The 14048-nt window shown below is 45.4% G+C and overlaps 1 protein-coding gene across 1 annotated transcript in view; it reads left to right on the forward strand.

Annotated features, from left to right (window-relative positions):
- Positions 1–8279: 8279 nt before the first annotated feature.
- Positions 8280–14048, forward strand: part of Psmd1 (proteasome (prosome, macropain) 26S subunit, non-ATPase, 1) — a 74677-nt gene continuing 68908 nt past the window's right edge. The window contains exon 1 of the mRNA NM_027357.2: positions 8280–8466. Within this exon, the coding sequence (NP_081633.1) occupies positions 8451–8466 (16 nt within the window). The 5' untranslated portion in view covers positions 8280–8450. The remainder of the gene's footprint in view (positions 8467–14048) is intronic.

Here is a 14048-nt window from a genome sequence, read left to right on the forward strand (position 1 = left end):
TGGTGGGAGCAGTGACAAGGTAGAGGCCTTGCTTCCTAGGGACAGGTAGCCCGGACTTTGTCCCTTTGTTCTGTTTGCATGGTCAACACTGGGTGGAGGAGGCTGGCTTTATTGAAGGCTGCACAAGCACTCTGACCTGTTTTTGTGAGCTGGTGGATCAAGCATTGGGACAGAGGTGGAATTTGGCCAGAGCAGCCTACCACTTGCATAACCTTGGTGTTGGGATTGAGGGAGGGTGGTGGTTCTGGACCACCAGGAACCGTATACACATCCTTATCGGCCTTCAACCTTTGGCCCAAGTCTTCGGCTAGTCTTACACTCAGGGCTACTAACTGGGAGAACATGGCTGCCTGTGAGGCTATGTTATGGCTCAGAGTCACAGGAAGTGCACAGGGGTGAGAGTGGGAAGGGAGAACAGGGTGTTGGGAGGGCATACTCTAGGAGAGCTGTGTGGCTTTGGTAAAGGTGAAACCTCATCTACCTTCCTTCTGGGCTCTCTAGCCATGACTCTGGCCCAAAAGTTCAGCTGGGCTTAGAGCACCCTGCTTAGTCCTTGTAACCAAGTCCTCATTTTGGGTTCTAGTTTCAGAAACTGGGTCTGTCTCTTAGCCCCAAGCTCTTTCCCTTCATTGACAATGAAGGAGGTTTTCAAGTTGCTGGTGGCTTCATCATTGTCCTTACAGACTAACTTCAGTCTGGCCTATAGTCTCTGTGGACTGCCTACTCCAGAACTCCTAGTTGTGGGGACGGCCACGCTCAGCTCCTTGCCCCCTGACAAGAGGGTATCTCCTCCTCAACCTACCTAGAGTCAGGCCAAATGGACAGCTCCAGAGAGTAGGCAAGACCCTGAAGGGGCCAAACATGAGTCAGAGTGGCCAAAAGAAATCTATGGCAAGGCATATGTGAAACCCTCCATTTTCTAGTAGCCACCTTAGGAAAAAAGGGGGCAAAGAAACAGATAGGATTCATTTTAATCATATGCGGTTTTTTGTTTTTGTTTGTTGAGATAGGGTCTCACCATGTAGCACTTTCTGGCCTAGAATTCACTAAATAAACCTGGATGGCCTCAAATCCTGGAGATCCATCCAACTAGCTCTGCCTCCCGATTGCTGCAATAAGGGTATGAGCCACCACACCCAGCTTAACATACTTTCAAAGAACATTTATTTAATTGTGTGTGTGCCTGGGTATATATAAATACACCACGTGCAAGCAGGAGCCCACAGAGGTCAGAAGAGGTATTGGATCCCATCCCTAGGAACTGGAGTTATTGATGGTTGTAAACTGCCAAGTGGGTTCTGGGAATTGAACCCAGGTCCTCTGCAAAAGAATATGTGCTCTTAACTACTGAACTATCTTTCCAGCCTGCTCCTCCTCCTCCTTCCAGCTCCCTAGTGTCTTTCCTTGTCGTTTTTCATCTCCTTCCCTTGCAACAGGGTCTCTCATTGAGCCTGGGGCTCACCAGCTTTCACTTAGGCTGGTGGCCAGCAAGCCTAAATGATTCTCTTATCTCCTTCCCCGATATGTGGGTGCTAGAGATCTGGACTCAGGTCACCATGCTTGGATAGCAAGCTCTCTTACACACTGAACCATCTCCCTAGCCCCACACCTGATTTTAGGCAGTGCTGGGGATAGAACCTAGGGTTTTGTACAAACTAGGAAAACAGGCGACCAACATAACTACACCCACATCTCATATATACTCTAAGACCGAAATTGTGTTTCAGTTGGAAATTGCTAATAAAGCATTTTACATTTTTATAGTTGATGTCTTACTATTTAGCCCAAGCTAACCTTGAACTTAGCTATGTAGCTCAGGCTGACCTTGAATTCATAATGCTCCTGCCTCGGCCTTCCAAGTACTGGCATTAAGTGTGAGCCCCCACATTGTCTCCACTTCGTTTTCCATTTGGTTGTGTCAAATTACTGATTCCTATGAGAAATTTACAGCTTAATTCAGGGCCGTGGAGATGGCTCAGCAGGTAAAAGTGACCCTGCCAAGCCTTCGTGTCTGAGGTGGATCTGTAGGACCTGCATGGTAGTGAGAGAGAACCTGGGGCTAGAGAGATAGCTGAGCAGTTAAGACCCCAGTTCAGTTCCCAGCACCCACATGATGGTTCACAACTACTTATAACTCCAGGTCCAGAGAATCTGGTGTCCTCTTCTGACCTCTTCCATCAGCAAGCATGTATGTAGTACACATACATATATGCATTCAGACAAAGCACTCTACATATGAAATAAATACATATTTAGCATATGTATTTATTTTCAGAAAGAGATAAGCGGCTCCTGCAAGTTATCCTCTGACTTCACGTGCTCGCTGTGGCATGGAAAACACTTGATTTGTATATAGAGTCCATTAAATCTAGTCATAAGAATATTCGCATCCTCAAATTGTTCCATATATGAAGCTTTTCAGTAACTGAATTGGAAAGAAATTCAATGAACCAAAATTAATTTGACATACCAGTCGTGTACATTAATTCCAAAATTTTCTACTTCAATATAAAAATGTAATGTCAACTGATTCAAGTTAAGTACAACTTGCAGTTTAGTTCCTTCCTGGCATTAGCTGCCTTGGAGTGGTCAACATGATGTATAAGTAGCTCGGTGGAAGAGCACCTGCCTAACATGCACAAAAATACAATGTGACTGCTTTTGTAAACAGCGATGAGCACCAGGAAAATACTAGTGACTAAAGGAGTTCAGGGTAATTTTTAACCCCCACTTACTGAAGGGTGACTGGCCATCCCAGAGAGAGAGGGCCAGGGAATGGCAAAATAGAAAGCACGTAGCTGTAACACTTGGACATCCCTCTGCCAAAACCCTGTGCCCCTCCAGCCCCTCTCCCCTGTCTTCAGTGATCTTTTTGGTGCCTCAGTCTACACACGCCAATTTCAGTCACGGAGAGGCGATTGGCCTTTGATCAAGCAACCGCATGGAGAGATTCATGCCATTGGCTGCGGGTCACGGTTCTGCTCCTTAAAAAAAAAAAAAAAAAAAAAAAAGTGTATCTCTAAAACCACTTGGCGCTGGTCGTCAATAAAGGAACCCTAGCAGGGTAGCTGAGTTGCTGGTTGAGATCCGTGGTGGCTACGGGTTACTACCATTCGGCAGTAGAGACCAGGAGCCCCGGGGTTAAGAGCCATAGAGCGGCTCTACCACAAAACAGGCTTGCTGGATTTGCTAGGTCTTTGGTTACTGCCTAACACTGCAGCACAAACAATTGGCTGGGAAATCTGGGCGGAGCTTCCACTCGAGTCCTCCACCAGCAGGGGCCTTGAAACCACCAGAGGGCGCTGTAAAACCAGCCAAATCTGCCTTCCTGCTGACCAGGCCTGCCACCTAGCCCCTAATACAGGTGAGGCCATAGCGAACCTGGAGTAGGCTCTGAGATGTTTTATGATCCTCCTAAATTTTGATCGCTCCTTAAGAACAGAGTGCACTCTGTAGGAATCCTTTCTGTCATTCCACTATATCCTCAGAAGTTGAGCTCATTTGAATCCTGGAAAGGGCAGAATAGCTGTATAAAGCTCAGATAACTTTGTGGCAATGACAAGCACACCATCTAAACTGTAGACACAATGCTTCTCCCATATGGGACAGAAGTTGCAAACTAGTCACCTTCTGTTTTCAATGTGTGTGTGTGTGTGTGTTGGGAATCAAACCCAGAGCCTCACCCATGTTAGGCAGGTACACGACTACTGAGCTACACACTAAACTTCAAAAGGATTTTTAATCAGTTGTCAGCACACCAAATTCCAGAGCTGGGGCTATGATGTTCGCATAGTTGTCATTATCCACATTTACTGTGCAAGGGGCAGTGGATTCCCTGCAAACACTGCAAAAACAAATAACTAACTGTATGTAAAGTACAGAGATAGGGCTGCTCTAGGGTCTGGTTGGGGGGAAGGTTATAAGGAAGAGTATAGCCAGAGGCATCAGAGGAGTCCAGAGCAAGGAGAGAAAGTAGTAGACAGAAGATGGCCGTGGTGCTGGGGGAAGGGGGGCAGGGAGGGGGCTCAGGACAAAAGAGAGAGAGGCAAGCGAGAGGGGACCAAGAGAGCACATGGCCAAAATGGCAGTTATATAAGAATGAGAAGCTGGGGGAAGGAGCCAGGAGTTTAGGGTAGGGGGCAGGATGGAAGGAGCTGGTACACACAGGTACAGAGTCACCCTGGAGGCCGGCATTCACTTTGGTATGCTAATAGGCACCAAGCCTATTAACTCTTTGTTTCTTTTGGACTTGACAATCAATAAAATTTAATAACTAAAAAATGTCCTGATAACACATGAAATTCTTATTTCTGGCTTTTCCTGGAAAAAGCATTGGCTTCACAATGCAAGCCTGCATTCGTGCGCGGCATCCATATAAGCCCCATACCGGCTGCTGACCTGAATTGGTCCATTCGCACTTTATTTGTCAGGGGTCCCTCTACTCCCCGTTACTGCCTTGGATGATGTCGTTGTCTATGGATTCTCACCCTCCCCCCACCTTATCTTTTGTGGTGCTGGGGATCTAACAGGGCCTTGAGCATGCTAAACAAGCACATCTACACTGAGCTGCACTCCCAGCACCTGAGCTCTGATTTTCTCTGAAGTATTAGGTAGGGACTTGGGCTACGACCTCTCACACATGTGACACAAGGGCTCTACCACTGAACTGGATCGAAGGCCTTTGAGCTGGTTGGTTGTTTTTCATAGAGCTTTTGTTAATCCAGAGGATGGGAGGAGAAAAACCACCGACCCAAATCATCATGACCAAATTAACTAAAGCAAGCAATTAATTAAAGCAAGCCTTTGTATTTGTGTCCACAGGCTTGCTCCCCCTAAGGCAGGGTTTGAGAGGTCAGCATTGGATGTGGGGAAGTCAAGGCTTTCTACAGCACAGGGGTAGGGGATTTGGTGGGCAAAATAGGAGGGGGGGTCACAGGAACAGAACATTATAATAAGTCAGTCCTGATGACCTCCTCAGACAAAGACAAAGGTGGGCAGAGCAAGGTAGTCATAGCAACAGTCATAACAAGGTAGTCATAGCAACAGCTAGTCATAACAAGGTACTCATAGGTGGTCCTATAACCTTTTGAAACACAGGAAGGGTTGCAAGATGGTTGAAACAAAGACATGATTGCCTGTCGAGGGCCATACAGGAGGAACGTGGCACAGAACCATTTGTAGTTAAGGTTACAAGTCGGGCAAAGCCTTGAGAAACAGGCTTAATCATAAACAGGAGGGAACCTAGTTTGTCTTTACTATAAGATGGCTTTGAAGCCTAAGATGGAGGCAGGCTGGTTCTTCACTTCACTCCTGTATGACTTTGTGGTATTTGCTTGTGACTTCCTAGGGGTCTTTATGTGAAGGTGTCTCTGTAGAAGTGTACCCCAGACACTCAATCTGCTTATCTTTTATGCACTCCTCTTTGGTAAGCGCCTTTCAACTTGAGTCATCGGCTCAACTCCTTTAAAGGAGTTTGCCTTTTGCAAGTATGATTTCAAAGTACTAAATTATTAAAAAGTACACACACTCAAGTATGTCACCAATCACTTTTAATTTGCTGGCAACTGCAAAACACTGCTTTGTTTCACTATGTTAGATTTTGAGAAGGCCACAGAAATAGGTTTCAGTCACTGCTATCCAAACAGCTTGGTGGTGAGAAGCTAATGGCTCAACAGAACTGTTGGCCAGGGCTAAGACTAGATGTTAAAGTGATTACGGACCATGACCCTGGATTCGATTCCTGGTAACTCCCCATCATACACAGATCACTGTTTACCACTAACCTTTGTCAAAATTTTCTCTGCATTGACTAGTGAAGTAAGTCTACTGATGAAGCTGCTACCTGAGAGTGACTAAAGAGACAACTCGGTGATTAAGAGCACCGGCTGCTCTCCAAAGGACTAAGGTTTGGTTCCCAGCACCCACATGTGGCTTACAACCATCAAGGGACCTGATGCTCACTTTTGGTTTCCAAGGGCAGTAGGCATGCATGTGGTACAGGGACATGGACAGACGGACACACAGACACACGGACACATGGACACACAGACACACACATACATCATCCATATACATAATTTTTTAGTTAAAGAAGAGAGTAAGTAAAAGTCACAACTGTCATTTCAAAATCCTGAAGATACATTAGGAACTTTTTGCTAGGAGGAGAACAGAATATACAGCATTGTTTCTTCCTTTGACATTTTTTTCCTATATATTATCACATACTTCTGTTTTTGCTTTGTTTTTTAATATTTCTGTGTTTTTAATTTATGTATTTGTTTAATGTATGAATGTTCTGTCTGCATGTACACCTGCATGCCAGAAGAGGGCATCAGATCCCTTTATAGATGGTTGTAAGCCACCATGTGCGATTGCTGGAAATTAAACTCAGGACTTCCGGAAGAGCAGCTGAGCCATCTCACCAGCCCGTTGTTTTGTTTTTTTGAGACAGGGTCTCTCTACATAGCACTGGCTGTCCTGGAATTCACTATAGACCAGACTGACCTTGAATTCACAGAGCTCCCTGGCCTCTGCCTTCTGAATGATCGACCACACCCGGCCAGACTTCTGCCTTTTGAAACGTAAAATGTACAGTATTAGCAGTTCCAGGTGTCAAGTTTTAAGTCTTATGGGGGTTCTGGATGTAGTTCAGTTAAAGTGTTGCTTATCTAGCATGCATGAGACCCTGGTTCAGTTGTCAGCGCTGCAAAAAACAGATATTGTGGTGCACACCTGTAATCCCCCGCATTCCCCAATCAGACCTTGATCAGAAGTTCCAGGACCTCCCAGCTACAAAGAAAGCTTGCAGACCACCTGGGCTATTGTATAGGATCCCCCACCCCATTCTCATTGTTTATTTATGATAGACTAGTTCATTCATTATCATAATAAAGTACTGTGAAGTTTTTGTATTTTAGAGACAGGCTTTCTATTTTTAAAGAGGTATTTATTACTTATTTGTGTGTGTCTATGTGCCCATGAGTATAGGTACCTGTGGAGGCCAAAAGAGAGCATCAAACCCCCTGGAGCTGGAGTTACAAGTAGTTGTGAGCTACTCGATGTGGGTGCTCAGAATTGTACTTGGGTTCTCTGGAAGCTTAACCACTAAAGGCAACTCTCCGAACTGCCACCAACCCAGCCTTTTTAAGACAGGGTCTCACAATTGACTCCTCCTTCACTAGAATTCACTATGGAGATGAGGCTGGCCTGGAACTCACAGAGATCTGCCTACCATTGCCTCCCAAGGGGTGTACCACCATGTTTGACACCTGGACAGTCTATTTTTGTGTATGTTCATATTTGGGGGGAGGGGGGCCTTCGCTGGATGAGGCTGTACGAAAGACACAGGCATGGAGGCAAGTTTGTGTCAAACATATACACATGTATATGTATATACACATATATACACATATACGCAAGTAGGCCGGAGGTTGACATTGGGTGTCTTCCTCAATTGCTCTCCCACTCTTCCTTCCCTACCCCCACACTCCTCAAGGTCTTACTTTGTAGCTCTGGCTGTCCTGGAACCCACTTGTAGGCCAGGCTGGCCTTAAATCCACAGAGATCTTCCTGCCTTTTCCTCTGCTTCTTGAGTGCTGTGATTAAGGTGTGAACCACAACACCCAGCCACTTTATTTTTTGGAAACAAGAGTCTCTTACTAGACCAGGAGCTCACCAACCGGCTACACAGGCCGGCCAGCAAGCCCCAGATATCCACCTGCCTTCACCTCCCCCAGCACTGGGTTTACACCGGCCACTGGGAATCCTAACTCAACTTCAGGTCTTCATGCTTTTATGGCAACCACTTAAGCGACCAAGTCGCCTTTCCAGCATTATCCCACCACCACCTTCCCCTACTTTGATAGCAGATCTTTTATAGCCCAGGCTGGCCTCGAATTCAAGATCCTTCTGCCTCAGTCGCTTTTCTAAGAAAATACTTCCCTGTAGTCTTGGGTTGGTGGGCATTATTGCAGTGAGACCTCCATAGCCTTAGGTGGCGCTGCGAGCAATGCTTATACCTCCCCTAACACTCATTCTCTTAGCAATGGCGGGTGATGAGTGGGCCTCTCTTTGCAAGGGTGTCTATTTTGAAGCCTGATTGCAACTAGAAATGAATGTCCGTTCGCAGCCGGCCAGATCTCTGACTTCACGGAGAGTTATAAAAAACAACGACATGTTTTTTTACCTTGTTGCATGATCTCGAGAGGCGGAAGCTGCATAAAAGACACAGCGTGGCGGTGAATTTGAGCCAAGCCTCAGGCGGAGATGCGGGCAGCCCTAGGGCGGGCGGGGTCCTCGGCTAGAAGCGAGCCGGCGGCCTGTGGAGGGGACTGACTGAGCAGCGCACCCGGGACCCTGGAGGTGCGGTAGAGCAAGCGGGCCCTGAGCTGACAGATCCAGGGCTTGGCCAGGACTGTGGACGAGTGGATCGGCGAGTGCAGGGCGCAGCCATGATCACTTCAGCCGGTGAGTGCTGCCGGGAGCAGGCGCCCCAGTGAGGAGCCGCCGCCGCGCCGGCGTTTAGCTGAGTCAGGGCGGGTGACTGGGCACCTCCGGGTCGAGCGCCGGCCTGCGAGGCCCCTCTGCCCGAGGCCCACCTCGGGGATCGAGGGCTGGGAAACTGGCCAGGTCACTGCAGGCCCCTGGGGTTCGTAGGAATAGGACCAGGTAGCCACCCGGCCGTCCCTCTCCAGCCACACCCCCGTTCCAGGACCAGACCGGGCTCCTAGGCGGTCGCTGGACCTTTATTCTCTGTCCGCTTCTTGGTCGAGTGACCCCCCAATCCTTCCCCGCAGGTGTTTCGGTTTGGGATGGGCCCCGGTGTCATCGTAAGCATCTTATAGCAGGTCCTGGCCTGGCAGCCTAACTGCTACACTAAGTGCTTCTGGCTTGTGCATGAGATATCTTCTCCTGGAAGTCCGAAATTAGGTTTGAGGTGGCTGGGTTTTTGGTGCTACCGTATTCACCTAAGAACCTCGTTCAGTGAAGGCAGCATTGACTGGAGAGCCACCTTACTGTGTGTGTTTAGATCCTCAGGACTGCAAAGCAGGTTTCGCACACTTGTATGGTAGATACTTGTAATGGCTTTTGAAATGGGAAGGTGTGGAGGGAGATGAACTTCTACATGGAGATTTTTCAAGCCCACTACAGACTTGAACTGCGTATAGCTGTTCCCAGTCTCGATGCTTTCTCAGCCCTGGCTGCTTGCGTACCCTTGCTTGGTTGTTATTCCTATTCTGTACTTGTTCTACAAGTATTTGATTTTGAACAAACGGGTTCTCAGTAGACAGTATGCTGTACGGTGGGGAGGGTCTCACTGTGTAGCTCTAGCTGTCCTCGAACTCACTGTGTAGACCAAGCTGACCTCAAACTCACAGAGATCTCCTGCCCCTGCTTCCTAAATACTAGGATTAAAAATGTGTAGTGTACTACTACACTCTGTGCTGGTTATTTTTAAACACGTGAAGAAGTGTTTGGACTTGAAGTTAGACTTTTGTCCTGATAGAGACAGATGATTGCAATGAATTTTAGTTCCCATCAAAAGAAGCATTTTCTTTTCTTTTTTCCAATTAGCTCTGGAGGAAAATACTAGATTTTTTGCCACTTGTAAGAATAGGCTTAGGCCCCGCCATTACCACTGGTCTTCAAAGTGGTGGCTTCACTGATCATAGTTGTGTGGGTGCTTAATAGAATACTGTTAGGGTGGACGCAGAGATAGCCACCTCATTTGGAATGTGGTCCAGGCCACCTTTGTCTCTTGCCTAGGCTATGAGCCTCAAGACTTTTCTTTTTTTTTCCCCAATACTTTGTCTAAGCTCATTCCTCTAGTTCCAAATTTGCTTTGGGAACTTTGTGTAGCATTTCTCATTCCCATTACATCGTAAACATGCTATACTTTTTGTTCGGCCTCTCTCCTACTTAAGAGTTCTTGTACATTCTGTTCCTACTCTAGCCTTTTCTCTCACGAGGTGTTGTAAATCTCCAGTGTTCATCTCGACTTTATCCCTCTATTAGAAACACTAACTGGCATCACAGTTCTGTAATGACCATGTTAACTTGTCTTAATCTGTTACACTGAACTCCAGAGTAGAATTTTGGTCAGGAGACCTGCTTCCATAATTCTAAGGACACTGCCGAGTGTGTGGCAGATGTTAAACAGTGTGCCTTGAATGAAGACATCAGTCCCCTGAGTTTTTAGAGCTGACTGAAAGAGGACTTGGTAGGAATAGACAGAAAAATCAACCCTCCTTGCTGTGTCAGGACTGCAAGCTTTGTGGTCCTGCCCTGAAACACTGAGACGATAACATAGTATACATTTATAGGTATCCTTTATGTTTATAGAGCACATTAGCTTCTGTTCCTTTTTGACACTTTGTTTCCAGTCAGCTCTAGTTAGCTAGTTTAGGACCTGGGCTTAGGATCTCTCCCCAGCACTACAAAGGCCAGAGTCATGGGTCTAGTCTTCATTCATTCACTCACTGGGCACATGTGTTTGCTAAAAGCAATGGTGACTAAGAGGTCAGTGTATACCATTTTGTTTTGTTTTGGTTTTTCAAGAGATTTGACTATGAAAGGGAATGGGAACAAAGACATTATTAGTACTTATTCACTAGAAGGAAGCATGAATTTGAGTGGATTGGATTTAGCAAATAGAGGAAGTAACACAGACAAGCTTTAAAACAATAGTTTTCTACCATCTATCCTCTTCTGACCTCCTGGATTGACCATTTTCAACTTTTAAGTAATATTTCCAGGACATACCTCTATATTGATAAATAATATGAAAATATTGCTATTAATTGAGTCAACAATTAAAGACAGTATCTACTAAGTTTCTATAATGACATAAGCTCTTATTTTTATTTATATTTATTTATTTTATGTGTGTGAGTGTTTTTTACCTTTGTGTATATATGTGTACTACCTGTGTGGCTTGGTACCTGTGGAGGTCAAAAGAGGGCATCGGATCCTCCAGAACTGGAGTTATAGGCGGTTGTGAGCTGTCATAGGGTGCTGGGATCTGAGCACTGGTCCTCTGTAAGAGCAACCAGTGCTCTTAACCACTGAGCATCTCTCCAGCTTCACTTCATGCAAGTTTTTAAAAAGCGCTTAGGTTAGGAGTGACAGAGATGGCTCAGTAGTGAAGAGGACTTGTTGCTTTTGCAGAGGACCTGGGTTTGATTCCCAGCACCCACGTGGTGGCTCACAGTTATCTCTAGTTAACTCTAGTTCTTGGGGATCAGATGCCCACTTCTGGCTTCTGTGTGAGCACTGAGCACACACAGTACACATACATACATGATGACAGAACATTCGCATGTAGAATAAAATAACGTTTAAAAAAACCGCACTTAGGTCTTCACCTATCCAAAGTTGAATTCTGTTTTGTCTTTATATAGAAAAATTAGTGTAGGCGTACATAGCATATTTGATTTAGCCATGCTCATCATTGAAGGCTGTGCCAGGAAACCATGTAAGAAACCAGTCACAGTTGAAGCTACACAGGAAAGTCCAAAGATCCATCTCCTCTGGTTTAAAAAAAAAAAAAGTCATTCCAGTGCAACATTGCCTGTGCTAGGTAACAAGTGTCTTTAGGATTAAGTTCTGTGTTACTTAAGATCATTCCACATGTCAGCTGTTCTGGTCTGCCATCTGGACCACATCCCCCCACCTATACACACTAGTTATTAAGTATTTCAATAGTCAATTGATTTAATTTAACATTTATCTTTCCTTCTCTTTTTCTGAATGTGTCATAACAACCCACCATACCAAGGTTTCCACTTTTTTTTTTTTTTTTTTTAAACTTGGTTTTTTGAGACAGGGTTTCTCTGTGTGGCCCCGGCTGTCCTAGAACTCTCTATAGACTGGGCTGACCTTGAACTCAGAAATCTGCCTGCCTCTGCCTCCCAAGTGCTGGGATTAAAGGCGTGCACCACCACTTCCCAGTGGTTTCCACTTTTAGAACAGTAAGTTGCCTTCATTTTACTGCTAAACCTTGTACTTTTTCCTTTGTGGCTTCCCCCAAACTGCTAGAGCTGTTTGCAAAATTTATTTAGCAGGTGGAAGCAAGTGGTTACACCTTTGAAATAAAATGACAGGGACACATTTTAATTAACCAGTTTCAGTGTTCCAGATGATTTTATAACCAATACGGAAAACATATTTGAGAAAATTTGGTTTTATTTATGGTACAAGGACAGATTTCCCATTTATCATTTTCCTAGTAATCTCAGTGTTGTTCTGGAGAAGACAGCTTTCTTTTAGTCTTGTTACTGCTGGCCCTCTGAGGATGAGGTGAGGTGGCGGGCGCTGTGCTTGCTAAGATTGCTTATCACTTGGTAACCTCTGTCCTTTGTAGGCCAGCACCATGGTTGAGTGGGTAAGGGCTTTTGCCTCCAAGCTTGGTACCTGAATTCAGTTTCTGGAACCCAGCTAGCAGGAGAGAACTGATTCACACAAGTTATAAAAGTTGTACGCACTGTGATGTGTGCTCACACACAATAAACAGATAAATATAAAAATAAATATTTACAGTCTGTTATTTTTGATAGGCAGAGGGTACTTTAATTTGGGCACACTGAAATAATTGAAATGTTACTGTTTTTCTAAGTTATATTACTTTAATTTTTGAGTCAAGGTCAGGCTCAAACTTGAGATTCTCTTGCCTTCACCTCCACAATGCTAAGATTACAGTATGGACCACCATAGTCAGCAATTATTGGTTAATTTTGTGTAAATAAATTTTATTCTAACGTTGTATAAAATTTTTCCCAGCTTGGTCTTACATAGGTAAGAGTAGTTATTGGACTGTAGTAAGCACAAGAACTACAGGGAAACTTTATCCCTGGGTCTTAACCCCATATTGTTTAATAAAGAAGTTCTGGGACAAAACCAAGAATTTGCACTTGTACTAAGTTCCCAAGTAATTGTAATGCTGTTGGACCAAACACCATACTTTTAAAACAGTTGGGCTAGGCAAAAGATGATACATCAGAGGCTGGTGAGATTTTCAATATTAATACAGATAAGTCTAAAAGGTCCAAAATATACACTTTTATAGTTGTGTTTAAATAGTTTTTTTTTGGGGGGGGGGGGTTCGAGACAGGGTTTCTCTGCATAGCCTTGGCTGTCCTGGAACTCACTTTGTAGACCAGACTGGCTTCGAACTCAGAAATCTGCCTGCTTCTGCCTCCCAAGTGCTGGGATTAAAGGCGTGCGCCACCACATGGGCCAGTGAGATGGCTCAGTGGGTAAAGGCACTTGGCCCAAGCTTAATAACTTGAGTTTGACCCCCAGGACCCATGTGGTGAAAGGTCAAACCAACTTCCATTAGTTGTCCTCTGACCTCCCTGTGCACTATGGCATATACCTGTTCCCCCACATTAAAAGGCTGTTGTGTGAGAGAATACGAGAACATGTATGTGGTATATGCACAGGTGTGTGTGTTCCTGCACACATCCGGAGGCGAGAGGAGTACACTGGGTATCCTGCTCCCTGTGCTGTCTTTCTCTGTCTGCCTCCCTCATTCCCCTGAGATAGGGTCTCTCACTGAACCTGGATATAGGCTTCAGGCCAGCAAGCCACAGTGATCCTCTTTCTCTGCCCAACTCCACCAGAGCTTACCTGCTTGGCCATTTCCCTAACCCCACTAACGTCTACAGTTTTAAAGAAAAATAACTGTTTCCCTAATGAAGTTATCACTAAAAAACCTTTTTTCCTTGTTTTGTGTTTTGTGTGTATGTATAGTGCATTCGTGTGTGTGCTGGTGCACACATAAGTGCCAGTGAATGTAGAAGGCAAAGGTTACTAATGTCAGATGTCTTCCTCTGTTACTCTGCACATTGCTTTTTGAGGCAGGGTCTCACTGAGCTCACCAGTGGGCTAGACTAGCTGGCCAGTGAGCTCTGGCTGTCTGCCTGTGCTTCTGTGATGGGATTATGCCTAGCTTTTAAGTAGGTGCTGGGGATTAAACTCAGGACGGGTTGATAGCAGTCATCTTCTATCACTGTCCATCTTTTTTGAGACAGGGCCTCTGCTTGTCTCTG

The sequence above is a fragment of the Mus musculus genome, chromosome 1, assembly GCF_000001635.26.
Source record: "Mus musculus strain C57BL/6J chromosome 1, GRCm38.p6 C57BL/6J".
Taxonomy (NCBI): domain Eukaryota; kingdom Metazoa; phylum Chordata; class Mammalia; order Rodentia; family Muridae; genus Mus; species Mus musculus.